Source organism: Rutilus rutilus, assembly GCF_951802725.1.
Source record: "Rutilus rutilus genome assembly, chromosome: 12".
NCBI lineage: Eukaryota > Metazoa > Chordata > Actinopteri > Cypriniformes > Leuciscidae > Rutilus > Rutilus rutilus.
Window position 1 is genome coordinate 1,994,225 of NC_140217.1, and position 27,739 is coordinate 2,021,963.

A 27,739-nucleotide genomic window follows, 5' to 3' on the forward strand; every position below is an offset into this window, starting at 1 on the left:
GGCCTATTTGTTTATTTTATTTTATTTTTATTTTTTATTTTTTTTTGCTGACCATTTACATGTATGAATCATATTAATTAACGAGGCATCAATGTTCTCATGAAACATTTAACAAAACAGGCTACATGGCCGAACTCATTCGTGTGTCCCGTCATGCCCCGGTGCATTGTGGTCGCTGTCAGGGGCGCATGCGCACAGCGGAGCTCCATCTTTCCATCCCGAGCGCAGAAGAGCAGCGGATGTGTTGATGCTTGTGGACGTTTTGTTTTTATTTTTAAACGCTCAGAGTCGATGTGAAACAAACCCGAGCGGACTCTTCCTCCGTTATTATCCTCCTGGGAGCTTCCAGCGGACGGAAACGATGCGTGTGGCGGGTGTTATGAGGTAGATCGAGCCGCTGCTGCTGTGCTTCGGCCGCGGCGACACATTTGAGTGTAAATCCGCTAAAAGAGTGTTTCCGGCCCGCACGCGAGCAGGTACGTTTGTGTACGTGTGATTGTATGTTTGTTGCGCGTGTGTTGTTTAGGTTAGCAGTTAGCTGTGTGTATATGTATGTGTGTGTGTATGTGTGTGCGCGCGTGCGCGTGTGCGCTCGCTCGGATTCACCCGCAGCCATAATGAGCCCAGAGCTTCATCCCGAACCGAGCCGAGCCTGTGCTGAGCCGCGATCCGACCTCTGATGCTCTTCGACATCATCTCGGGCTAGCTTTAGCCTTAGCTGTGGGCCAGCAGCTCGTTTATCTGCTCTGGGTTAGTGTTGTCATCAGTAAATGCTGAAATAAGTGATTGTGAATGTGATGTTTGTCGTGATACAAACACACAAGTGTGTGTGTGAGCAGGACGTTTACTGTCTCATCTCTGTCAGTATATCTTCAAGAGAGAGAGAGAGTCTGATCACATCTGAAACTCACATTATTTTACTGTCAGTACAACTGTCACTCATATATCAGTGTGATTACCACAGTATTTACAGCTCTCAGTCGGTGGGTAAACCTGAATGCCGAGATGGGAATCATCTTATGTCATGTTAATGACAGGTAGGCAACACCTAGAGTGTGTCTCTCTCTCTCTCTCACACACACACACACACACACACACCCCTGATGTGTCTAATACAACACTCATGTAGTGATCAAGACGTTCTGTGTCTTCTTCACGTACTGTATTTTGTCCTGTTGTCGTTTAACTTGTGAATATTTCTCTGTGAGCTGATAACATTGTCTTTTCTGATGTTGTTCAGTCAGCACACATTGAAGTAAATGACCTCTGACCTCTTTAAGGGTCACCGCAGGGCACAACAGCTGGACTCTGTAGGTCTGTCCTAATTTGCATACTTGTACACTATTCTATGCCATTTTTTTTTTTTGTAATATATAGGATGATGCACTTAAGTGTCGAACGGTGGATGCTTCACGCTCTCGACAGCTTTACTTAGTGAAGGATCGATGTTGAATGTCAAAATATTGTGTATATATACGCATATAGTGCGTCCTTTGGGACACAACTTGTGTGTATGATTGTGTCATCTCTGGTGTGTTGTCCTTCAGTTTCAGTGTAGTTTGTGCAGATTAGCACCTGATTGCTCAGGTAATGGGTTTCATTCTTGTCAGAATCTCCTCTGACAGCTTCTGCAGGTGTGTGTGTGTGTGTGTGTGTGTGTGTGTGTGTGTGTGTGCTGCTCATTCAGACCTGTAGTGAGTCAGCAACACAGTGACACACACAGCTGCTCGTCTTCTCATGAATGTGGCCGTGTCTTCTCGAAGTCCAGCGTTGAGGTTTGTGTGATCCGGACTCAGACCCGTTCACACTGCTGATGTTCAGGAGTGAATTCAGATCTCATACACACTCAGTTCTTGATTCAGTCTGCCTGTTTGTGCTTCAGATCTGAACATCTTAGGCTGCGTTCACACACTGCTCAGATCAGAACATCTTAGGCTGCGTTCACACACTGCTCAGATCTGATTTTTTGTATAGCTGTTCAATTTGTTGTTTTAAATCAGATTCCAGTGTGAACAGATCCTGATCCTGAACTGACTTGCATGCACGAAAGAACGAGTAAAAAGGCGGCACGCTGTCATACGGAGGTGAACACGGGGAACAGTAAAGTAAGTGATGGCGTGTGTGTGTATGGTGTGATCTGCCGTGGAAGCCAGCCAATGAATGCGCAGGCAATATAAAATAACGACGACGAGATGCGAAAAAGAAGAGCAGAGTTTTTAAACCTTTGATAATACGAGCCCTCGTGTTATGCTTTGTATAAAGAGCTGTGTCTGGAGGACTGTAGGTCTGACACATCACTGTCCTTCACTGACTATCTTTCATGTCTTGATAACATCGGCTATGTAAAATGTGACTCCCATGAGCTCTAGACATAAAAGTTGCATGAATTCTGATGTGACTGTTCAGACTGAGGACGCATTGCGAAACATCTGACCTGTATCACACATGGAAGTGACATAAACCTGAACGGAAAAGATCCATGTGGTTTGAGCCGCTCACACTGTCATGTGTGCGCAAAATAAATCTGATTGGTCGTCTGCGGTCTGAAGTACGTAGCCTTACTGTTTATTAAGTGCCCTAAATCCATCCAGGATTTTAACATGATCTTTCTCTTTGTTCAAATGTCTTCTTGAAATCATCAGTGTTATTTACTCATGCTGATGATGCCTTCAGGTTATAAAGGTCTGCTGTGCGACATTTCATCTTTCATCTCTCGCTAATCTGTCCTGACCAATCAGAGCTCACCTTAGTTGAGTTGCTCAAAAGATTGGGGTCGGTAAAATATAATTCATTCCTGTGAATGTTCAGCATCATTACTCCAGTCTTCAGTGTCACATGATCCTTCAGAAATCGTTCTGATTTGATGCTCAAGAAACATTTCTGATTAATAATGTTGAAACCGGTTGCGCTGCTTCAGATTTGAGATGAAACCGTCCACACTAACATTGATAACATTCTGTCGTCTGTCTCTTTAAGTGCTGGAGCGCTTTAACGCAGGATGGATTCTGATTGGCTGTCAGAGAAAAATCATTCTGAAAGTGATTCCGATGATATTGTTTCCGTCTTGATAGTTGCGGTGTGGACTCGGTTACTCTTTTACATTTAGGACGATTTTAGAAGTATATTTATCGATATCGTCCTTCATGTGAACGAGCCTTTAAGGTTTTTAGACAAAAATTATTTATTATTTGACTTATTTATTTTTAAATTGAGTAACTAAACCTGGAATATAGCCATAGAGGCTGGCATGGCTTTACAAGAGAGAGAAAGATAGAAAAGCCAAATGACATTTTGTTCCTTTCAGTTGCATTTTGAAGGGTTGAGAATATGATCACAGATTTACTGACTTCATTATTTATATAATATAAATTGTATATAAATATATATATTTCTGAGACATACAAATATTTGCATGTATGTATAGATAGATAGATAGAGTGTGAGTGTGTGTGTGTGTGTGTGTGTGTGTGTGTGTATATATATATATAAGTTGAAAAGAACAGCATTTATCTGAAATCTAAAGCTTTTGTAACATTAAACACCACCGTTATAAAGTTTGGGGTCAGTAAGAATTTTTATTTTATTTTTGGGGGAAATAAATAAAATAAATCAATACTTTTATTCATCAAGGACGAGTTAAACTGATCAAAAGTGACAGTAAAGACCTTTATAATGTTAGAAAATATTCTATTTTAAATAAATGCTGTTCTTTTGAACTTTCTATTCATCAAAGAATTTTGAAAAAAATGTGTACACCTGTTCTCAACACTGATCATAATAATGAACATAACATCCTCATATTAGAGTGATTTCTGAAGGATCATGTGACACTGAAGACTGGAATAATGATGCTGAAATAAATTACAGTTTAAAATATATTAAAAACAGTCATTTTAAATTGTCATAATATTTCACAATATTACTGTTTTTTTTTTTATTGTTAATCAAATAAATGCAGCCTTGGTGAGCAGAAGAGACTTCTTTTAAAAACATTAGAAAATCTTACTGACCCCAAACTTTTGAACGGTAGTGTATATAAATATATACATGCATTTGTGTGTATTTAAAAAACCCCAAAGAGATTTTGTTCCTTTCAGTTGCATTTGGTATTTTTGAGAATATGATCATCACAGATTCTCTGACTTCATTAATGAGACTCACGGCAGCATGTGGATGAAGTCTTCCGCTCTCAGATCATCACGGTGTGTTGAGCAGAAACGCACTGTAGTTTCCGTAGAGCGAAGGTTTGAGAGGAGCGTGTGGACGAAAGATCTAAGAAGTGTTTGGATTATAATGTTTTCTCTCTCTTTTAGGAACCATGAATTTGCGCGAGCTGCATCTAAACGGTCCACGATGAGCAGCGCATCTACAGACCTGCCGAGAGAACGTGACGTGTGCGGTCCACTGTGAAGACACGTCACATGACCTGGACCCGCCGGTCCCACTGCCTGCTGGGAGCTGCAACTCTTCCATGCGTCTAGTCATTTGAGGTGCTTTTATGTCAAGATCAGAAGCGCTTTCAGACTTCTTTCTCATGGCTTTGATTGGTCGGACTCTAGCAGCGGAGGTCCTGTCTGCGTCGAGTGGAAAAGTAATGAGTCCGTTTCGCGGCGGGTCTGCGCTGTGAGCCCGTCTCACTGCGGTCCCGGGAAAGTTGTGCTCCGTCTTCCCTCTTCTGAGCGCCAGAATGAGACATTGTGTCGGGACAGAGAAGAGCGTGTGATCTCTCACGAGGAGTTTTGCACTGGTCCATAAAAATGAATGGAGGTAAAGAAAGGGAGGGTGGGGACGGCAGAGGACATCTCGCCCAGGTGCCCATCGGCTGGCAGCGAAAGGTGGAGGCCTCGGGGGTCCTGTATATCAGGTGTGTTCTCACTCCATGCACTTTCTCCTTATGTTTTAAACGGTTCATTGGATGCCCCACAAGTTGGTATGATTCTTCAGGGTCTTCATGCTATTTCATACTAGCAACATGCTAATTCAGGTTAACAATGTGTCAAAAAATGCAAATTCATGCAAACAATGTGTTAATTCATGTTAGCAATGTGCTAAAACATAAATCATACTAACAATGTGCCATTCAATGTGTTTTAGCATGTTGTTAACATGTTTCAAGCATGAATTAGCACAATGCTAGCATGTTTTAAAGGGGTCATCGGATGCCCATTTTCCACAAGTTGGTATGATTCTTCAGGGTCTTCATGTAAAGTTTGTAACATACTTTGGTTAAAATTCCTCAATGGTCGTGTAAAACATACTAACAACAAGCTAATTCATGCTAGCAACACATTAATTCAGGTTAACAATGTGTAAAAAAATGCAAATTCATGCAAACAATGTGCTAATTCATGTTAGCAACGTGTTAAAACATGCTAGTGGCATGCTAATTCATACTAGCAATGTGTTAAAACATGTTAGCGGCATGCTAATTCATACTAGCAATGTCTAATTCATGTTTGCAATGTGCTAAAACATAAATCATACTAACAATGTGCTATTTCATGTTAGCAACATGCTAATTCAAGTTAACAATGTGTTTTGGCATGTTGTTCACATGTTTCAAGCATGAATTAGCACAATGTTAGCATGTTTTAAAGGGGTCATCGGATGCAAAATTCACTTTTAAATGGAAACCCCTGTAAAGGGGTCATCGGATGCCCATTTTCCACAAGCTGGTATGATTCTTCAGGGTCTTCATGTAAAGTTTGTAACATACTTTGGTTAAAATTCATCAATGGTTGTGTAAAACATACTAACAACAAGCTAATTCATGCTAGCAACATGCTAATTCATGTTAACAATGTGTTTTAGCATGTTGTTCACGTTTCAAGCATGAATTAGCACAATGCTAGCATGTTTTAAAGGGGTCATCGGATGCAAAATTCACTTTTATATGGAGACCCCTTTAAAGGGGTCATCGGATGCAAAATTCACTTTTATATGGAGACCCCTTTAAAGGGGTCATCGGATGCCCATTTTCCACAAGCTCAATGGTATGATTCTTCAGGGTCTTCATGTAAAGTTTATAACATACTTTGGTTATAATTCCTCAATGGTCGTGTTTGTACCTCCTCAAAAACAGCTCTGTTCACAGCCACAGGTTTCGGTGCATGTCTCTTTAAATGATAATGAGCAACTGCTCACCGGTAATATGACATCATAGTGCTCAGAAAATCCAAACGGCTTTATTGAGAGTGTTTGGATTATTTCACCTGCCAAAATGTACTGGTCGTAAATGTTTCTTCCAAGCCGTGGATCGCTATTATGTATGGAAGCTTGTTTCCGCCACAGAATAAAACATTTTAAAAGATAATTGCAACTTTTTATCTCACAATTGCAAGTTTACGTCTCGCAATTCTGACTTTATAAAATACAATTGCAACTATATCACGCAATCCTGACATCTTTTCTCACAATTGTGGGATATAAACTCGCAATTGCAAGTTATGAAGTCCAATTATAAGGAAAAAAACACTGACTTTTTTCCTCAGAATTCCTAGTTCTCACAATTCTGACTTTATAAATTGCAGTTCTGACTTTATATCATGCAATTGTGAGTAAAAAAGACAGAATTGTGAGATAAAAAGTCACAGTTGCCTTTTTTATTTATTCTGTGGCGTAAACAAGCTTCCATAGGCTGTGCGAAACTAATTTTCCTTACACACATACTTGCTTGTGTCATGTTTTGGAAGCCGGCTTTATTGGCGATATTTGCGGGCGCCATATCTTTGCATAAATGATATGTGATGACGTTTGTTATTTCTTTATGCCTTCTTGAACTCTTCATATGGTGTGTGTGTGTGTGTGCAGTTCACAAATACCTGTATTATCGAATTTTTATTCAACTGGTTCACAATGTGCCATTGTTTTTCTATGTAAACACGTGCTAGACAGACTTCTTTAACCGTTGCCCTCGCATCTCACGTCTTTAGCAGCATCTAGCTCAAGATTAAAGAAGTTCAGCTTTTAAAAACGTGTCTCTAGACGAGAGTCTCGTGTTTTTACCCACAGAAATGTGTCCTGTGTGAAATACACCTTCACTGGTTTGCCGCAACGATAGTTTGACAGGTCTTTCAGATCTCCTGGCTCTGTGATCCATCATTCATCCTGCATCCAAATTATTCCAAAACCATGGATGATGTTGTTTTGTTTTTTGTGTTAGGGTTAGGAACTGCGTTTTGATTCGCTCACATCACTTACATCAGTGAATCTCAGGGGCTGTGTACACCTGGCCACTTCATGCGTTTTCTCAGATCGGATAGCTATCCGATCGTGAAAAGATCAGGTGTAAATGCCCTCCGAAATGCCCTCAAACCACTTCAGGAGGAGGTCTGAGACACGTTCCAGACGAAACTGGACAAGTGTAAATGCATCTGTTAAAGGCTCTATGTAATGTTATAGCCAGATATGACGACGCTACTGCAACACATCACCTCAGATGAGAAGCTGTGCATCTCTTCATTAAGCCAACGTGCAAACTATCGCAGATCATAGTGAAAGTAGGTCGCAGACGCTTAACACACAATTATCATCATTAAAAGTAAAGAAATGAAATGATCTTACCAGGGCTGTTGCCGCTCTCTCTTATTGCGGTCTTTGATTTAGAAATTTTAGCTGATGATCAATAAAATGCAGCTCATATCTGTTGCTGTCGGTGACGTGAACTCCATTAAATCTGCATATAGCGGGAATTGAAGATCGGATTTAAATCCGTTTTGCAAAAACGCATTTATGTGACACAGGTGTAGATGGAATCGTTTTGATAAATCGGACAGCTCTCCGATCTGAGGTAACGCATGAAGTGGCCAACAACAGTTCATCAGAATCACAACAGCTCATAACATAGCAATTATTTAAGATGACCGCAATAATTATGCAGTTCAATTTTAATCACAAATTTGCCGTCCAAATAAGGGAAATTTAAGCGCTCAAGGAAATGCCATAAAATGCATGATATCGTGTCTACTTTTCCAGTGTGGTACAGAGAAACAGGAGAGTCATCATCTAGCAGGGATAACACCGCTATAAAGTACACAAATATAGTGTTAGGTCTAAATTCACACAATTTTATGCCAAACAATATCGAGTATCCTAGTAAACACAGTCGGTTATGTCTATCCTGAACGTAAACATTTGAGAAAATAAGCGCATTTGCATCAGTATCAGTCTATTAGATCCGTGCATTCGCTCTTAAAGTGACAGCAGCCTAATAATCCTGCAGCCGTCTGTGTTTTAATGTGGACAAAAATCACTCACTGCTCTTGAAAAAATAACTTTTGTAACTTTAATAAGGATTACGATATTTAATTTATAAATGTAAGGCTACGCACTGTTATTTTACATCATGTGCTTAATTTATTAAATTCCTGTACCTGAAAACTACTGTTAGACTAACCTGAAAAGCACTGTTTATGTCATTTGTATCTTTGTTATATTGTATTTATATGTGCTTTTGCTTTTAATTTGATTGTGTTTTATTTTATTACTGACTGTTTACTTTTCTTTAGTAATGTTGTAAATGTATATTAGTTAGCCGGCTAGTAGTTTTAGCTGTGGTATTAAAATTGTGAACTTTCACTGGTATCTATAATGTCGGTGTCATAATGAGCGATTCACTGATTGGATTTGCTCCGTTTATTAATGCCTGTTTTTGCAAAAACTGTTTGATGGCCGGTACATTTTCTTAATCCACCGGCCATTGGCAGGAGTGGCAAAAAGTTAGTTTTAGGCCCTGAGGCTCACACTGTAAGTGGCATGAACAAAACAGAAGCTAATTGCAATTTCTTGAATGACAGTTAATCGTCGGCTCTTAATTCATGATCGTGACGAGCCTTTGACTCGCTCAAAGCTGCTCTCTTTCAGTGTGTTCAGTCTGGACCCCGTGTCAAACACGTCATTACAAATAGTCCTCCAGACATTATTTGTCAAAACTAAAGTGTCTATTTTCACTTTTATAGATTGATGTCTTTACTGTATTTGTCAAGTCACCTTTATTTCTGCAGGTCTTTATACTAAGCAGCTTCACCCTGATAAACAGGAACATGACACTCAATGCTGCAACCTAGGGATGCACGATATATCGGCCGCCATATCGGTATCGGGCGATGTTTGTTCATTTTTTAATGTTATCGTTATCGGGTTATCGTTATTGGCAGATATATTAAAGCCGATAAATAATGGATTATTTCCTTCAGCTGAGACACTTCAGCTTCGCCTTGATGGTTTTGAATAGCTTGAAATATGATTGAAATCACTTCAAAAAAGGAAAGTACAGTGAAGTGCAGCACAAGACTGTCATATCGGCTACAGAAAATGATGAGAACATTATAATTGTGTGTTTGGGACATGGATTTTAATGGTGAGACTTTTGTTTTTTGTAATCAGGCTCTCAAAAGATATATCAAAATTTGGATTTAGATTTATCGGCCAATATATCGGTTATCGGCTTTTTAAATGTAAAGAATTATCGGTTATCGGTATCGGCCAAAATGTTCATATCAGTGCATCCCTACTGCAAACTTCATTAAATATGAGACCAATTCTAAATTCTGTTAAGTAATAGTGTGTGTGTGTGTGTGCAGTCCAAGTGGATCAGTGCTGTCCTGCCTCGAGCAGGTGAAGTCTTACTTGCTGACTGATGGCACCTGTAAATGTGGTCTGGAGTGTCCTCTCATCCTACCCAAGGTCAGTACTGAAGTTGCCCATTCCACAAACACCAAGCGTACACTCTGGACATGTTCCCAATGCATCTGTGACATATACATGCTATAACGTAGCCTATACATTTACATCGTCACTGATGATAGTGTTGATGTGGAGGATAAATCACGGCAAGATCAGTATAGATGCTCCATTCCTCAAACTTCACGAGGATCTCATGTCTTCATTCCCTGTTCGGTTGTGAACCACACATGCTCAAACTGACCGGAGACACATTATGCCTGAGAAGATTTCAATATTGAGCAATGAATCAGACTTCACTTATATTTGGCCAAACGGGTTTGCAAAATGGCCTGAATTGATTCGCGATTCATTTTGATTGATTCAGTTGCTCTCTCACTGAATCATTTGGAGTTTAGTCAGTAAAACAGAGACTAGACAACTAAAATAACTCAAAATAAAACAATAGTCAGCTTTTTTGAGAGGTATTTTGGGTCATGAAAATAAGCTGTTCCGGCTAAAAGTGCTGCTTTTCGATTCATTTCCTATGCAAACTCAGCCGTACTTCCCTGTTTCTTCTCGGACAGTAGTGATGCGTTTCATAGACCGTTGAAGGGACAGTTCAACCAAAAGAAAAACACAAACTTCACCAAGTTCTGAAAAACTTCAGAAAAACACAAACGAAGATTTTTAGGAAAATAATCCAAAATAATTTCGTCTACTGTCCTTTTCACGAGTTCAGCTTGACATAAACGTAAGTGCATTGTGTAGTAATGCAGAAGCACAGAGGACCGTCACCTCTCGTACAAGCGTCACGACGTCCGTCTCATGAACGCTCGTATGAACGTCTCTGTCATCAAACGAGCGGCAGCCTTTCAGTGGCATTATACGGACTCTCAGAGAGGGGTTATTTTCCTAAAAATCTTCATTTGACTTTGAAGAAAGAAAGTCATATACATTGAGGAATGCATGAGTGATGAGCAATCCAGATCATAGTGGCTGTGTGGGAAATCACATACTCTCTGACTAGGGGCTTATTTTTAATAATTACTTTGCTACTGATAAAAACTATGTTCTATATAGTATGAATGTAATTCGGTCGTACTACATTCACCATGTTGTCACTGTCATGTGACCTACCAGAGACAGTTGCGTCGCTTCACTGCCATTCATAAATCCTCTCCCGTGGCCTCATGGGATAGTAAAGTGTCCTGTTTGTACTGAAGTGTCCTGTTTTTCACCTACTAATGAGTAGGGAAGTGTGTGATTTCAGATGCAGCCAGTGTTCCACGAATTGAATTGAATTGAATTGAATTGAATTGAAGCCTTTATTGTCATTGTATTTGCATACAATGAAATTATGAACACTACTCCTGACTCTCGTTTACTAGACAAACATATAACCACCAACAATAAATAAGACACTTACAATTTTACAAGTGTATACAGAATTCACGCAGAGTTTACATATTGCCCATGTAGTGAGTATTTTAAGTCTACGCATCAGGGCTCGTGCTCTGTGTTTAATGCTTTTTCTGTGCAGTTATTGAACCACGTATAAGATCAGTTCTGAAACCAGATAAAAATCATGAATTAAAATAAATAATGAGACTCTTTGTGCTGATTTAAATGATCCAGCAGCTGAGATTTCTCCTTGTGAATATAGTGTAACAATGCGTAACGCCACCAGCGTCTAAAACACTGGAAATTAATAACGTTCTCAAAGGAAGACTTCACCACACAGGACTGTATGAGGAGTAGGTAATGCAGCATACTGATTATCATTAGAGGCGGCATTTATTTAATTATGTAATTATTAATTAATAAATAATTATTTAATTATTTATTAAATAGGAATTATATAAAAGACTTTTAACTTTCCGTCCTTATTCTGTATTCTTTTTCGATATTATATTCTGAAAATGATGAAAAAATGTGAGAACTAAAAGGTCAATTGTATGAAAGAATAACTTGTATATTGTATGAAGTCCTTAAAAAACGTTGCTGTAAAAAGTACTTTAAAGTCCAGTATTGAACCCTGTGTCAGGTTAAAAAGTCTTGAAACACCTTTATTCTGCTCACTTATATGTTCATGGAGATACCATGTTGGCATTGTCATGTGACCTACAGTGTTCATGCATGCCATTTGTTTCATAAATACTGCTTATTCCAACATATTACTTGTTTCACGCATACTATACTAGTAGGGAGATTTGACTGTGAGGATAACTTCCAGTAATCAGTGTGGTATCATTGACTTAGAGATTTAATCGCCTCTAAATGTCACGTTGAATAAACAAAGCAAACTGAGACTTTATGCCGAAACCCAAGGCTTGCTCTGACGATTCTGTTTTCTTAGGTTTTTAATTTTGATCCTGGTGCGGTGGTGAAGCAGAGGACTGCCGAGGACGTGAAGGCTGATGAGGACGTTACGAAGCTTTGCATCCACAAGAGGAAGCTTATCGCTGTCGCGACGCTGCATAAAAGCATGGAGCTGCCGCCTCCTTCCCTAACACTCACCAGTCCTGGCGGAGGCACAAGTATGACGTCTTTGATCATTTTTGTACATTTAAAGTGCCCCTGTTATATTCTTTCCTGGTATTATCTTTAATGTAGTGTCAGGCATGAAAACTGGTCGGGGTAAAAAAAAGGTGAGAGGGATACGGCAGCAAAAAATCCAATCCAATCAACTTTATATACATCACATTTTAAAAAACAAGGTTACCCAAGAGCTGCACAAATAACAAATAGGAAATATAAGTCCGGGGGGGCTATAAATATAAGTCCCCCCCCCCCCCCCCCGATTAACCCATGAGAAGGGGGTCTCAAATTTTGTCTAAAAAATAAAATATTTTACCGTCACCAGTGTTCATTTTGTTAACGGAAAAATGTACGTTGATGACCTTTTTTCCCCTGACCAAGACAAGGCGATGAGAGACGTCACCCACGTCATTAAACGATAACTGTGACTATATCAACACATGCAATATCGTTGACAAAAAAAGACAAGACTGAAATGTGTTTAAAAACTAAATTAAAACTTGACCAAAACCACTTATTTTCGTCGAATAAAGGAGAAGACAACATATTACTGACTGTTTTTACGAGCGTTCATGCTTATGGTTGCCAGATTTCAATCATTTAAACCCCAGTCAGAGCTTTTCTGTTAAAAGAACACGTTTTCTACCCGGTCTTTGACAATAGTATCTGGCAACCATACACACTTTCTATACTTCTGAAGAAGCGCAGATGATCTGAAAACACAGACAAGTAAGCTGGAGGTCTGCAATCTCCATTTGAGATTTTCATTGAAAAGATTTTCTCACGACCCCCCCCACTCCCCACCCCCAAATATTTTCTCATCGGATCTGCACCAATCACGTAGGTGATCCATTTTGGTTTTAAAACGGCGAATTTCGCCGAAAGGTGAGGAGTTTTCATGCCTGAGTGTGTAATAAAGCTGTTTATGAATGTAAAACACCTGCAAAGTTTCAAAGATCAAAGTGCAGATAAATTGAGTCTTTGTCTCCCAAAAGAAAGCGACCGCCTGAAATTAGTTACAAACGTAGGTTGGTGTTTCGTTTCTGGCGCGCGCAGTAAGCAGTCGACCAATCACAGCAGACTGGGCCATCTGTCCAATCAGAGCAGAGCAGCTCTCAGGAAGGCGGGGTTTAGAGAGACTGAATCCTTAATCAAACCTTTTTCAGACACTGAGAGAAAAGAGCTGATGCTGCGATGTATATCATGAGGAAATTTGAGTTGTTGTTTTTTTTACCTTGGATGCATGTAAACCTGTTGTAGGAGACTCAAAAACAAAACTAGGAACCTTTAAAATAGCATTATTGGAGCACTTTAATATGAACGTATCTGAACAAGCACCTTTTTTGAATTAATGAATTATGTTTTTTATCTTGTGCATGTTTTTTCCTCAGTATTTGGTGATTTTACTGTGCTTTGCAGCAGGGGTTCTTATGATGTAAATTAAGCCATTCTAACATTTTGATAAATATAATAAATGTCACAGAATATCACAGTTTATCGCAAATAACAACCAATGGCGGCTATTTACAGTTCACCCTGTTAATACAGCCATTATTATCTTGTAATGATAAACCCCAAGGGGTTCATATAGCCTCATCGGGGAACCCTGTAGTAAAGAAACAATCGCACACTAAATGATTGACAGCGACTCTGTGTCTTCCTGCAGGTGTGACCTCCATGACCTCGACCGCACAGCCTCGAGCAATAAGGAATAAAACCCACGAGGGCCAGCCAGAATGTAAGATCCCGTATAAGGCGATGATGGCGGCGGGGCAGCGGCACTTCTCCCCGGATCGGTGTGTCCCGCAGGACGTTTTCCCTCCGTTCTCCCGACAGAGAATGGCCAGCGGGGACCCGGGGCCCAAGTCTCCGTACCGCAGAGTCATGCTGAGCCCTCCCTCGCAAGCCTTCGGGGACGGTTCGCTGTCCCCAAGAACAGACGCTATTGGCAGTCCCGACGCGTTTTTGCGGAACAACCCCTGTGGCTTCCAGGGAACCGGTAGTCCAAGCGCAATCCACAGCAACAGCCGAATCCCTTTGTCTTCTCCCGGGGTCATGATGCACGGCTCGCCCGTCACACAGTCATCATGTGTAATGGCTGGAAGGACTAACATGCCTTTGTCCCCGCCAGTCCCAAACAAGAGCCCCGTTATGAAAAAGCCCATGTGCAACTACCCGCCCGGCATGGACTCGAGCAGAACGGTGTTTCACCACAAGGCTCCGTCGGCTCCCTGTTCCCTGCAGAACAAACAGGTGAGCTCTGAGAAAGACCCTCTTGGCATCCTGGATCCCATTCCTAGTAAACCCAATCCCACTTTCCAACCCAACGCCCACTCTCAGGTACCAATGATGAATGTAAACATCCCTCCTGCAATCGTCCCATTGCCGAGCAACCTGCCTTTGCCCACGGTGAAACCGGTCGGTCACATGACGAGGACGTCGCACGGCACAGCCACATCAATCTCCCCGTCGCCCGTCACTTCTCCTGTGCACATGTCCGGGCCGGCTTTGAACCGGATCGAAGCGTCTCCACAACGTTCCCGTTCCTCGTCAACCTCATCCGAGCAAGGAAGCTTCGCCGTTCCCCCGTGCGCCACGATAAAGGTCCCGCCACGCTCGCCGAGGTCCTCAATGAGTTCCCCACGACCGGCTTTGCCTTCAAGCCCATCTGGCAAACCGGACGGTATCCACCAGTACAAAGAAATCCCAACCCAGCTGCTGGCAGGGATGAGCAGTCAGCACAACCCCATGTACCCCCCCGCGAAGGAAAAGGAGCACCCGGGCCTTTTGGGAATGCCACTGAACCAGATCCTTAACCAACACAACGCTGCCTCGTTCCCTGCCAGCAGTCTCCTCTCAGCCGCCGCCAAAGCACAGCTAGCAAATCAAAACAAGATCGGAGGAGCCGGTGGCGCTTGCCCTCTAAGTGCGGGTGAAACCAACAGGGCTGTTGAAACACACATGTTGCCACCAAACCCTGGAATGGTTATACCTAGCGAAGCCCAGAGTGGACGCGCGGCGCTTCGGGATAAGCTAATGGCACAGCAGCGCGACCCCCTCCGCAAGCGTAAACATCCTCCAAACGCTACCAACCACGAGAATTTCTTCAACATGACCGGCATGAGAACGCCGTCCGCCGAGCAGATGCGGAAAAACTCTCGAATGCCATCGAACACGTCAATGGCTCAGCTACTCCAGTCTCTGAGCAACCACAGCTCGCACATGGGCAGGGGGAGCAGAAACCCGGGGCTCGTGAGTCCGGGGGGGCGCGTGCACTTCGCCGAGGGGGTCGTGACCTCTGGTGTGGCGTCTCAGAGCGCGCAGGTTCAGCAGCGACTGCACGGCCCGACCGACGCCATGATGGAGACCCAGAGCCAGTATTCGGGCAGGATCAACCAGATGCAGGCGACAGCGATGGGAAACTGTGGACCCGTGAACCAGAGCGGACAGGTTCCTCTCGGAAACCATGTGATGGGACACGCGAGCGCTCACTTTCAGCAGCGTGTTCAGCCAAACGTTAGCTGTATGCTACCCAGCGGCAGTGACGCCTGCTGCTCACAACCCATGACTGACACAGGTAAGGAGAATTTCCAGCACTTTTGTTGCACCAAATTAGTATTTAGAAATGTTGATCAACTCAGCCACCCCTAGGTTGCATGCTGATTTTAATTTTTTTTAACCTTATTGGATGTTTTACATAGCTTGCCTTGGTATTGAGAACAGTGAAAGGACAGTAGTGAAATTGAGAAATCTGATATGGTAATGTAAGGGTGCTTTCACACCTGAGCATTTGTTTCAGAATTAGGTGCGTTTTCTCCTTTGGTTCGGTTCGTTCAGGCATATGTGAACACGGCAATCGCGCTCGGATCCGCACCAAAACAATCGCTCTGAGATCGCCTGAATGAGGTCATAGCCCGATTGCAAACGAACTCTGGAGTGGTTCACTTGCCTTGGTATTGAAAACAGTGAAAGGACAATAGTGAAATTTCTTACATTGTGGCAGCCCAATGTTTTTAATGATTTGGAAGCAGTTGTTTACATGCTTAACCCTCTGGTGCTCTTCGATCATTTTTGAACGAAAATGTTTTTTATTTATTTTTTATTTTTTATATATACTTTTTTATTTCATCGGAATGGTACGAAACTTGGTAAAGGTTTTAGCAGTTGCTCTGTGTGAAAAAATAAATAAAAAATAATCATGGACATGATTCAAAAAAGGTTAAATGATCCTGCAAAAAAATACACACTTGTGCTCCTCGCGGTCAAAAATGAGCGCATTGGAAATGAACGTGAGACGAATTTCAACTAGTGAAAACTTTTGGTACTGCGGCCAAACAAAGCACATTTTTTTGAGATATCAACCTCAAATTTACAACTTGTTTAGATTTATGCCTTAGGTTTTCTTGCAGTTTTAGAGTAAAACTTGTATTTGAAAATATATATTTCATATAAAAATTGAAAATAATATTTTTGTGCATTTTTCATAACGAAAAATGTAAAATTCTGTAACTTTAAGTTCACATTTTTAAAACTTTTTTTCTCTTCAGCAATAATCTGTCAAGTGTCATCTTTAAAAAGAGATCAAACTTCAGTCTGTTGCTCTAGTCTAAAGCATTCAAGATTTACCACAGTTTAAGTTGGGAATTAAGTTTTCAGGTCTATGCTCAAAAAGTGAATAAATGTATTATAGATGCAGTGTAAATATAATTTAGTACTATAAAATCCCCTAAAAATACAAAATATTAAATAAAAAATATTATCGAAGTAAAGTATAGTACAATAATTTAATGGAGAGAAAAAAAAAATTGCCATTTTGACCGGCACGTGAAGAGCACCGGATTGTTCACTCAAAAATTATAATTCAGTCATCATTTGCTCACCCTCATGTTGTTCCCAATCCAAAAGACTTTCATTCATTTTCAGAATAGAAATGAAGATATTTCTAATGAAATCTGAGCAGTTTCTCTCCCTCCTTAGAAAGTCTGTTCACCCAAAACTCTGACGCTTCAAAACGTTCATAAATCCATATGAACCGAGTGGTTTAATCCAAGACTTCTGAAGAGACTCGATCGCTTTAGTTTTTAGACTTTAATTAAACCGCTCGAATCATATGGATTTATTTTACCACCTTTTTATGAACGTTGTGATGTTTTGGGTGAACAGACTTTCAATAGAAGGACAGAAATCTCTCAGATTTAATAAAAAAATCTTAATTTGTGTTCTGAAGAACGAAAGACTTTTGGATTTGAAATGACGTGTGTGTGAGAGTGATTGAGGACAGAACTTTCATTTTTGGGTGAACTAACACTTTAAAACCAATAACTGTTTTGACGGGCCAATTTTGTCAGGGCAAGTAGTAAATATGAAACAAACCCTTGCATTGAGCCCTGCAGAATTCAGTATTGTAATTAAGACCCTACATATGATATTGAAATATGTTATGATGTTATATAAAGAATATTTGTGTCTTTTTTTATAATGTAGGATTAGTGAGTTGCTGGAGCTGTGTGGTATAGAGAATATAGCCAATATATTCAATACAAAAGTTGCTAAAGTTGATAAAATCCTCTGCTAAATGCTTAAATTCATAAGGCCACCATGTTTGTTCTTACAATTACACTAAATGGAGAAAAAATAGCCAAACCCACCAAGCAAAAACTGCCATTTCTGTGATTTATTTAATTTCGCATAAATCATAAGCAGGATATTCTATTTGGAGATAAATCCCAGCTTCCTTATTATCTGATCAAGAAGTCACATTATTATCACCCGTTCCTGTCGTGAAGCATTGAAGCGGTTTCTGTCGATATGAAGCAGCGTCTTTAGATCAAATGTTGTTTATTAACTCAATCTTACATTGGAGGGAAGATGACTGTCAGGCAGGTGAGGTTATGATTCATAAACAGTCACTACAGTGACACTTGCAGTCCAAATTCAAAGATTTGTCAAAAAGGACGTTGTATCCTCAACGCATGCATGTAAAAGCACAGATCCAGTGTTAGCATGACATGAGTGTTGTTAGCCTGAGCACCTGTACTTACAAATGCTCCTGTTATAATGCACACATCTTCCTCCCTGACCTGTTCAGTCGTGTGTGTGTGTGTGTGTGAGTGTGTGTGAATCATACCTTGGAAAGCACTACCAATCATCGCACTGCTGTCTCCATGGCAACCTCGCCAGTAGATCATACACACTGTCCGCACAGGGCCGTCATTCTGTGACACCACACACCGCATTCATTATGCAACACGACACGACTGTTATTTAGCACATGTATTTAATTTCACTCCATGTGCTGTGAACGCATGTGGAGGAGGTCAGTGTGGAGATCTTTAAAACCAGCACATCATGTGCATGACATCACATCAGCCAGCACAGGGTTTATACACACCGATCTGTCGCTACGCAAACTACGCACATGCTTGCAATAAACATGCCGCTTTTTCTACACGTCAGATATTCATCCCTCAGGTCTTTTTTGTAAGGACAAACACTGCATTTGCAGGCCTTCCTGCAGAGATTAGCTCCATCCCTGATCAAACTCTCACGCCTGGAGCTTTCCAGTAATCCTGACGGCCTCGATTAGCTCGTTCAGGCGTGAGAAACATGCAGAAACATGACGCTTGTATTTTTATTAGATGGAGCATGTGAATTATTCAATGACTACCAGTTTATTAATGGAGTGCTGTAAAGTGTGTGATGAACAGTGGATACATGTACATTTCTAGTGTGCGTTTCTGACTGTTTCTGTGTGTGGAATGTGTGTGTCCTGCTGAATATACACCAGTTTTAGCCATAGACTGTAAACATATATGTGCGTAGTGTCTGTGACGTCACGCGTAGTGTTTCTGAAGAGCATTTCTGAAGCCCAAAGTGGGCGGAGCCGGCCGTCGCCATCTTGGCAGCGTCACTCCCGAATAAACGACAATGTGCAGCGAGGCGGATTAGCTGAGGTGACGTGACGCTAACAGACGGCTAGTAGTGACATCAGCGGCAATCCACCTGTCACTCAAGTGGCCACGCCCTTAATTATGCAGAAATGTAAGGCTTGATATAATTTAAACGGATGAGTGATACAAATATTCACCCCCCTCACAGTCGTCATAAAGGGCAAAGTTAGCTATAGAGCTGGTAAGTCCCGCCCCTTCTGCTAACCCCAAAGTGGACCTCTAGGTTGAAAAATCGTCAATGCAAGTGAATGTGAGAAAATAATTATTTTCTGGTCCAGTTTGAATTGTGCCATGAATGTGAACATATGTTGTCTGTGAATTTTTTATATAATTTTTCATGTTACGAGTTTGACAGTATATTGTATGATTCTTTGGCTAGCAGTTGTGGAAAAGACATAACGAGAAAGACTACATGTCGCCTATGTGACGTCACCCCATTACACATTTTCCCTCCACTTGTCAAATCACGGTGCTAATACTGCGATAATCTATGGAGACAGATCGAGATGCCTGTGTGTTTTGTACCCAAATGTCACCATTCAAACCAAATGGGCTGTTCTTTCTTCAGATTCCTGTCTGATGTAATCGAAAGCAGCAAAGAGTTGTAGTCCACAAAGTGCTCTCACACACAAAGTCTAACCGTATCAAACTTCTACGCGCAAAATTGTAGCGTTCTTCACACGAAAAATTATATAAAAATTTCACAGACAACATATGTTCACATTCATGGCAAAATTCAAACGGGACCAGAAAATAATTATTTTCTCACATTCACTTGCATTGACGATTTTTCAACCTAGAGGTCCAGTGGGGTTAGCGGAAGGGGCGGGACTTACCAGCTCTATAGAGACCAAAACCACTTTTTGCACCAGACTGTGAACATGCTTTTTTCTGCTGTAAATCGCGTAAAGTATGATTTTGCTGAGTATCGCGATATAGTGAGTTCAGTTTCGTGATATATATCGAATCGTGACATGAGGGTATCGTTACACCCCCATCAGTCACTGATTCTTTCACACTAGCCTTATGCTAACAAGTATAATCTTTGTAGTTGTACTTTTCAAACATTGTGCATGCATAACCAGGGCTGCCAATCAATTTTTGTTTTTTCCAGGTTAAGATATTTTTAGTTCCTCCAACTTTTGCCTATTTTATTTACTTTTACCATGTACTAGCACTAATGCAGTATAGTAATACGTGCTGACTGTTTTCTGCTGTTCCTAACGCATGCTTTGGCCACAGGTGACCCTGCATCGCTGAGCTGCAGTATAGGAAACTCTCCTCAGATGGGCGGTGTCATGGCTGCCGCTGGGCACATATACCAACACCATCAACACCAACACCATCAGCAACACCAACACCATCAGCAGCAGCAGCTGCACCCGTCACTGCAGGGCATGCATGGGGTCTCCACATATCCCAACCAGGGGCATTCCTTCGCCACAGCTCCTTTCACGGACAATAGCGTTCCCAACTCCAACAGCTTGCCTTGCCGGTACCAGGATTATCAGGTGACTCACTCAGTCCTTTCTTTTTCCATAGCTAGCATGCTCTAAGGCCACGTTCAGACTGTCAGTCCAAATAGGGCTGTTGCGATAACCGCAATATTGTAGTATTACAATATTTTCAGACAGTTGCAGTCCTACATTGTAGCCTACTGACAGGCTAACCGCTACTGACAGGCTAAGGCTAACCGCAGAGGAATGCAATAACCACAGCAACCACGATATTCGCGTGTTTTCTTTTTTCATAAGGCTATACCCTTCTTGTTTTGAACTTCGTGCATGTGTATTTAGTGTTAAAGGTGCTATAAGCGATCTCACGCGTTTTTTAGGCTAAAACATTTTTTTTCACATACCGCAAACATCTCCTCACTATCCGCTAGCTGCCTGTCCCCTGAACACACTGTAAAAAAACACGGTCTCTGCAGACAGCCCACGCTCCACAAACTGCAGCAAAAACAAACTGAGCAACAAACAGAGCGACCCGCACCACGAAACATAACAAACTGTTCCAGCCAATAACCAACAAGAATGATGTGGGGGTGGGGTTCGGGGGTTAGTGCGCGGATGAGGAGGAGGGAGGGTCTAGCTAGCCTCCGTTTTGTTTGATAATAATTCAAACATCAACAAAAGGGTTACGCCAACCGAGATCGCTTATAGCACCTTTAAATAAGTTAATGATAACGAGACTGTTTATCATGGTGCACTTGCACATTTGCACTTAAGCCTAAACAGACAGTGAATGAGAGAGATCGACTGAGCGGGTGTGATTACCTGCGTCTGTCTTTGAGGTCAAGTCATATATTCGTGAAAAGGTTGCCGTGTCCAAGGAAAGCGAAATATTTGTCGTGTCATCCTTTTAACCTTTAAGGGTATTTACCATGAATGGCATCAGCGTCAGCGCTAGTCAGCATCCACAGAGCGAGGAAGCCGCGGGAAACAAACATCAGCGAGTCACGCATTGAATCAATGCCATGGTCTCCATTAAGTGAAGCATCAGCGTTACCCATGCGACGCATTGCTGCTCAGCTGAGCCTTGAAAAGTGGAGTTCAAAGTTAAAAATAATGAACACCTTGTTTCATCACTATCTTTGAATGAATCAGCGTTTTTGAATGTGTTCGTTGAATGAACGGTTTCGTTGCCGTAACGATGTGACAGCGCGCTGAGTGACAGCCTTTCAATGCGCAGACGCGGTTTAGTTTCGGTTACATTGGTTACTGAAAATGTACTTGTTTTTGTGCCTGCTGACTACATCGTAACACTTATTTATTTAGCAACAAATAAATCTAAATGAATAAATGGCGATAATACCGCATATCGCACTATTGAGCCATTTAAAATTACCGCAAGTGAAATTCCTTCACCGCAAAGTCCAAATCCAATTTTTGTGCATATCCGATTGAAATCCGATCAGAATTAGCTCATGTGAGCATCAAAAAATCTAATTAAATTGCACATGCGCGGTCCATTCAGTTTCAGAGTGTTTACATGTTCTCTCGATCGGATTAGAAAAGGAATAAACCTCCCCTTTCAATCCGATCGAGATTTCATTGGGGATCGGATCGATTAAAGTCCCACTCTGATCATATTTCGAGCTATTTTTAAACATTCTCAGTGGTCTTTAAATGATGATTATGCCGTTTTTAGCCAAAATCACAAAACCTGTGCCGTTTTCTGGGACTTCGCTTCAGCAGAGCGGCAGTAGCTCATTAGCAATTCGCCTCTGCGTTGTGGGCGGAGCCGTTGGCACGGACACGACCCTCCCCCTCCTCTCCTCTGTACGTTCACACCCGCCGGCGCCGACTTGAGCTTCCGAGAAAACGGAGGAGAAGCTGATCATCGCCGTTGCTGGGTTTCCTATCATTATCGGATTAATTGCAGTTTAACCATCACAGAGTGAAAGCTTATCATTATGTGTTTTTAAGTCCTGCCAGTTTAACAGGGCGCGCTTGACAGGGCATATAAGAACGAGGAGAGAGAGAGAGAGAGAGAGAGCCCCGGCAGCGCGCGCGCACTCACTAATAATAATAAATAATAATGTGACCAAAACGGTTATACAAATGCTGTCATTATAAAAGGTTTCTAGTGTCAATGTATTTCTTGTTTATTCTGTTTACTTTTCATGGTGTGGCACTTCTCTTCTCCCATGATCAAACATAGAATGCTGCTACTTCAGAGCGGCCATAAGCGTCAACAAGCTTCCTCGTACTTTTTGACAAGCGTCCTTGACAGGGCGGCCAGAGCTTCTTTGCCGCTCAAGTCGGTGGCGGTGTGAACGTACAGTTAGTATTGCAACCCGCTACCGCACATAGGTGTTGATCCGCCATCGTCTTCTCTACTCCTCAGAACCTGAGCGGGCGGGGGCGGAGGGGAGTATGAGCTTGTGGCCCCACCCAGTGGAGTTACTACGTCACAACTCCAGTCTATTTTAGCTGGCATTTTAGCGCCTGCTACTGATTCACAGCCATTTGAATGCAGAAATACTCAGAAATACAACTTTGAGCTTATTTTTCTCAATATATGTCCTCTAACATCAGAAAAATGCCACAAGAACATGTTAACACCTAGAAAAACATGATTTTCATCGGAGTGGGTCTTTAAGGTGTTTACAGGAAGGCTTTTCAGTGCGATTGAGTCGTCAATCCGATTACTAACAGATTATTTGGTTGCATGTAAACGTAGCCTAAATGAATGACATGTTTTTGGCATTTGTTCAGGGGTGCATGCCTGACAGCGCCCAGCCTGGGATGACATCTCACTCCGGAGACGTGGGCATGTACCGAGAGCCTCAGCAGAAGCTACAGGGTCACGACGCTTCGATGGCGGGAGGATCGGTGGAGTCGGTGGACGCGATCTACAGAGCGGTGGTGGACGCCGCCGGCAAAGGCATGCATGTGACCATCACCACCGGCATGAGCGTCAGCACGCAGGCGAGCCCCGTCCCCGCGCTCAGCGCCATGAGTGCCTTCACCGCCTCCATCGGCCAGCCGCTCAGCCTACCTCACGCCGTCAACGCCGTCATCCACGCGCCGCGCAGCTCTGAGGCGAACGAGACGCTCTCCCAGATCCAGCGCAACCGGCTGCAGCACAACCACACGCGCAGGAGCTCGGAGCGCGAGAAGAACACGCCCGACGGCTCGGACGCGCACGAGTATTTCCGCTCGCCCCGCCCACACTGGGACGAGTCCAATCACGCGCACTGGAGAGGCGAGGAGTTCCTCGAGTGCTCCACGCATGTGCACAGCAACACGCGCGTCAGCAAAACCGAGAGGAAACCCATCATGGACTGTCCGACGGAGACTCACGAACCCCACGAACGGTTTAGCCAGCGCGTGAGAGAGCAGGTGAACGGCACGATGGCTCGCGGCGGATACGATGACGACCAGTCGCCCGGCTCTTCCACGAGCCTCGAAGGGCCGCTGCTCAAAGACTACGCTCACTTCAACGGGCACTTTAACGGACACTGTGCGCCAAGCCCCTCGGACACGAAGAGCCTCAGCAGCGAGGAGGAGCTCCGGCACCCCGACTCGCCCTCAGCAGAACTGATGCACTACAGGCCCAGGGCCTTACACGTGGGAGAGCTGGTCTGGCCGATTAAAGGCTTCCCCGCCTGGCCTAACAAACTGATGAGAGAGGAGCATGGACACAATCCCAGCATGCAACTGTCTGAACAGGCCAAGGTAAGAGAGACTGCCTCGTCCTGTTTATATCCCTAATGCCTAATCTGTTATAATACAGAATGTTAAGGAAACATCACGTGCCACTTTTGCTATAGAGCAGCATTTCCGGTTTCATTGAACATCTCGTGAGATTAGTTTCAGAGGTTGTTTGAAGTAATGAAAAAATGAGAATTGATGAAATCAGTCCTGTCAGTAGCTACATTTCCATCCATTTTTGATCTGATAAGACGTGCATAAACTACAATGGAAACACATTTACTGAATAAATCCCAGCATGCACCTGTCTGAACAGGCCAAGGTAAGAGAGACTGCCTCTATATATATATATCCCTTTGAAGGTGCCTAATGCAATACTGTATCTGTTTTAATTAGTCCTGGGCAATGATTCATTTACATAATATATGTGTGTGTACTGTGTTTGTATTTTGTTTATAAATACACATGCATGTATATATTTGAGATATTTGCATGTATATATATTTATACATCATTTATGTATAAATATAAATATTTTATATATAAATAACACTTTTCTTAAATATATACATACGTGTGTGTGTGTGTGTGTGTTCTGTTAAAAATAATTATACACAGTACACACACATATATTATGTAAACAGAAACACAAGCTTTTATTTTGGATGCGATTACTCGTTGCCCAGCACTAATACAGAATGTTACATCATATGCCACTTTTGCTATAGAGCAGCGTTCCTGTGTCATTGAACATCTTGTTTCGGAGGTTGTTTTGGTGAGCAAGTAATGACCTCTGAACTCAATCCTGTCAGTATCTGCGTTTCCATCCGCTTTTTATCCGATAAGAAGACATGCTCATAAATGATGCGGTGGAAACACATTTACTGAATAAACCCCTCGATGCGCAACAATAAACTCATGTGAGTTTCCCTCAGTGTCAGCTGTGATTGGATAACTGGAGTAACCAGTGGACCAATGGCGTCGCAGCATCTCTAATGTTGGTTTGGTGTTTCTGAAACGCCGGAGTCGAAGTGTGTGATCAGAATGATTTGGTGTAATTCCCTCCAGAAGCGTCTCACACACACGAGTGTGTTCCCGAACACCAGCATCCGAACGCTAGAGAACACGACAGCGTTTACTGTGTTTCGTCTGACGCTCTGAGACACTCGTTTATGACGGAGGGAAAAAGAGAAAGATTGCAGAAACTTACAGTTTTATTACTGATAATTTGCGCCAGTTTCCCAGAAAGTGATGATTTCATTCTCTTGAACACATGAGATGGAAACGCTGCTTTATTCACACGTGTTTTATGCGATATTCCAATTTAAATTCACAGCTTTGGATGGAAACACAGCTAGAGATTGTCCAGCATATCTGATCTCTGTGCAGTTTCTGTGCAGTTTCAAATCTTCGGTAGTACATTTATGCAGTGACCGATCTCTGTGTGACCTCAGGTGGAGCCAGAGCAGCTGAAAACACTAACACAGGACCTTCAGGTGCTGGACAGAGCCAGCAAGAAGAACAGAAAGTAAGTGTGTTGACTCTGTAACGTCGGGATCCTAAAACCCTCACGCTGGTAAACATCTACAAGTGAGGATGTTTAATGGTGTGTGTGCGACGGCTGTGTAAAACGACTGACAACAGTTAAATAAATGCTATTTATGGGCAAATAAATCTAAAGTTGATGTTGGCAGGATAATAGTCCAGTCTTATTTACACAGTCAAATCTGCGGCCCGGCAGATGTTTAAAATGTTCCTATATTTCCCAATCACATTCTCCCTTTAATGAGATGATAGAGCCTTCACACATTATTTACACTCGGTATTTGTTAATTATTCCTTACCCATCTGATTTCAAGTGACAGGTTCACACTTTCACGTTCAATTCACGTTTATTTCACAATACATTACATTCGTTACAAGCATCTTTACAGAAAATGATACATGTCATTAAATCAGGAAATCTCCATCACTCTGTAAACCCCAGTGAGCAGTAATGGGTGACGTCACTGTCAAGGAAAATAATTGATTAAGTACTATTATGACAGAGACATTGTTCCTAACAATATTTTTTTATGCAAGTGCATAGTAGTTAAGGACAGTAGTTAACAAAAGCTTCATGAGTGATGAGGTGTCCGCCTAGCAACAGCATAATGTCATGTACCATCTTAGATCTATAATATATCACTGTTATAAGTCATGTGTTTAGGTTGTAAATACAGTAACGATTGCAATATAAGGAAAATATTCATATGTCGGAGTATGTAACGAGGTAAGCTCCAATTTAAGATAAATCCCTTGCTTATTTTTATTTTTTTATCATTATCGTTTCACAATTTTATTATGGCTTTCATTTTTTTAATCAGTACTTTTTAATAATCATAAATGTTTCTTGAGCATCAAATCATCATATTAGTCATGTGACACTGAAGACTGGAGTAATGATGCTGAACATTCAGCTTTGGTCACAGGAATAAATTACAATTTTAAATATATTCAAACAGAAAACAGTCATTTTAAATTGTCATTAATATTTAACAATATTACTGTTTTGTATTTTTTTTGTATTTTTAATTAAATAAATGCCTTGGTGAGCAGAAGAGACTTCAAAAACATTAAAAATCTCACAGATCCCGAACTTTTGAACGGCAGTGTATCCGAGTGGAACAAGAACAAATGTGGGCGGGGCTTGATTGTGTCTGTGAGGAATTGATTGGATGGTTGTGGTTTGCTATTGGCTGATCTCATGTGAGTGACAGGTTATAGCCCCGCCCTCGTCATCAGAGAAGAACTTATTCTGATTCAAGATTATTAAAACAATGATGTGCACCGACAAATCATTTAGAATAAACTGAAATATTCCATTAATTTTATTTATTTTTTTGATTTATGGTGACTTTAAAGATGCTTGTACTGAAGCGTCTGGTGTCGCTCTCTCTCTCGCAGGGCGGGAAAGCTGAATCATCATCTAGAAGCTGCGATCCATGAGGCCATGAGTGAGTTGGACAAGATGTCTGGAACTGTGAGTGTCACACACACACACACACACACACACACATCACATGGAGGTTCTCCCACACCTGATTGGCTGAGTGAATCTGTCTGTCAATCTGCAGGTTCACCAGGATCGTCAAGTCAAACTGCCCAAACCCAAGAGGAGGAAGATCTCCAGATAACAGCAGCGATCAGTGTCTCTCTCTCTCTCTCTCGCTCTCTCTCTCTCTCTGATCGTGGTGCTACACACTAGCAGACGCTCACCGTGGCCCCGCCCACACCCTGTGACTGACAGGTGCTGGATCAGCCAATTAGAAAAGGCAGCAAAGACAACTTGCTGAAGAACTATTTTTTTCTAGTGTACAAGGAAAAATATCGAAAAAGCAAAAAAAAAAAAAAAAAAAATCCTGCATTTAAGAACACAGACAGTCCAAA

The 27,739-nt window shown here is 41.9% G+C and overlaps 1 protein-coding gene across 2 annotated transcripts; it reads left to right on the top strand.

Moving 5' to 3' along the window:
• The first annotated feature begins 180 nt into the window (after window positions 1-180).
• Window positions 181-27,725, top strand: mbd5 (methyl-CpG binding domain protein 5). Of its 2 annotated transcripts, XM_084426673.1 has the most exons (11): window positions 216-476; window positions 4,314-4,864; window positions 9,582-9,684; window positions 12,020-12,200; window positions 13,868-14,915; window positions 15,048-15,778; window positions 20,394-20,662; window positions 23,372-24,334; window positions 25,765-25,838; window positions 27,257-27,332; window positions 27,427-27,725. In XM_084426673.1, exons 2-11 carry the CDS (start codon window positions 4,758-4,760, stop codon window positions 27,484-27,486), a joined length of 3,612 nt encoding a protein of 1,203 aa, XP_084282799.1. In that variant the 5' UTR covers window positions 216-476; window positions 4,314-4,757; the 3' UTR covers window positions 27,487-27,725. The 2 variants fall into 2 exon arrangements, with proteins under 2 accessions (XP_084282798.1, XP_084282799.1); XM_084426672.1 differs by having other exon boundaries at window positions 181-476; window positions 13,868-15,778.
• Window positions 27,726-27,739: the final 14 nt, after the last annotated feature.

Coding starts and splice junctions, on each gene's coding strand:
- mbd5 (XM_084426672.1), top strand. CDS start 4,758: ATGAATGGAGGTAAAGAAAGGGAGGGTGGGGACGGCAGAGGACATCTC. Junction 25,839..27,256: donor GCCAGCAAGAAGAACAGAAA/GTAAGTGTGTTG, acceptor TCTCTCTCGCAG/GGCGGGAAAGCTGAATCATC. Junction 27,333..27,426: donor TGGACAAGATGTCTGGAACT/GTGAGTGTCACA, acceptor GTCAATCTGCAG/GTTCACCAGGATCGTCAAGT.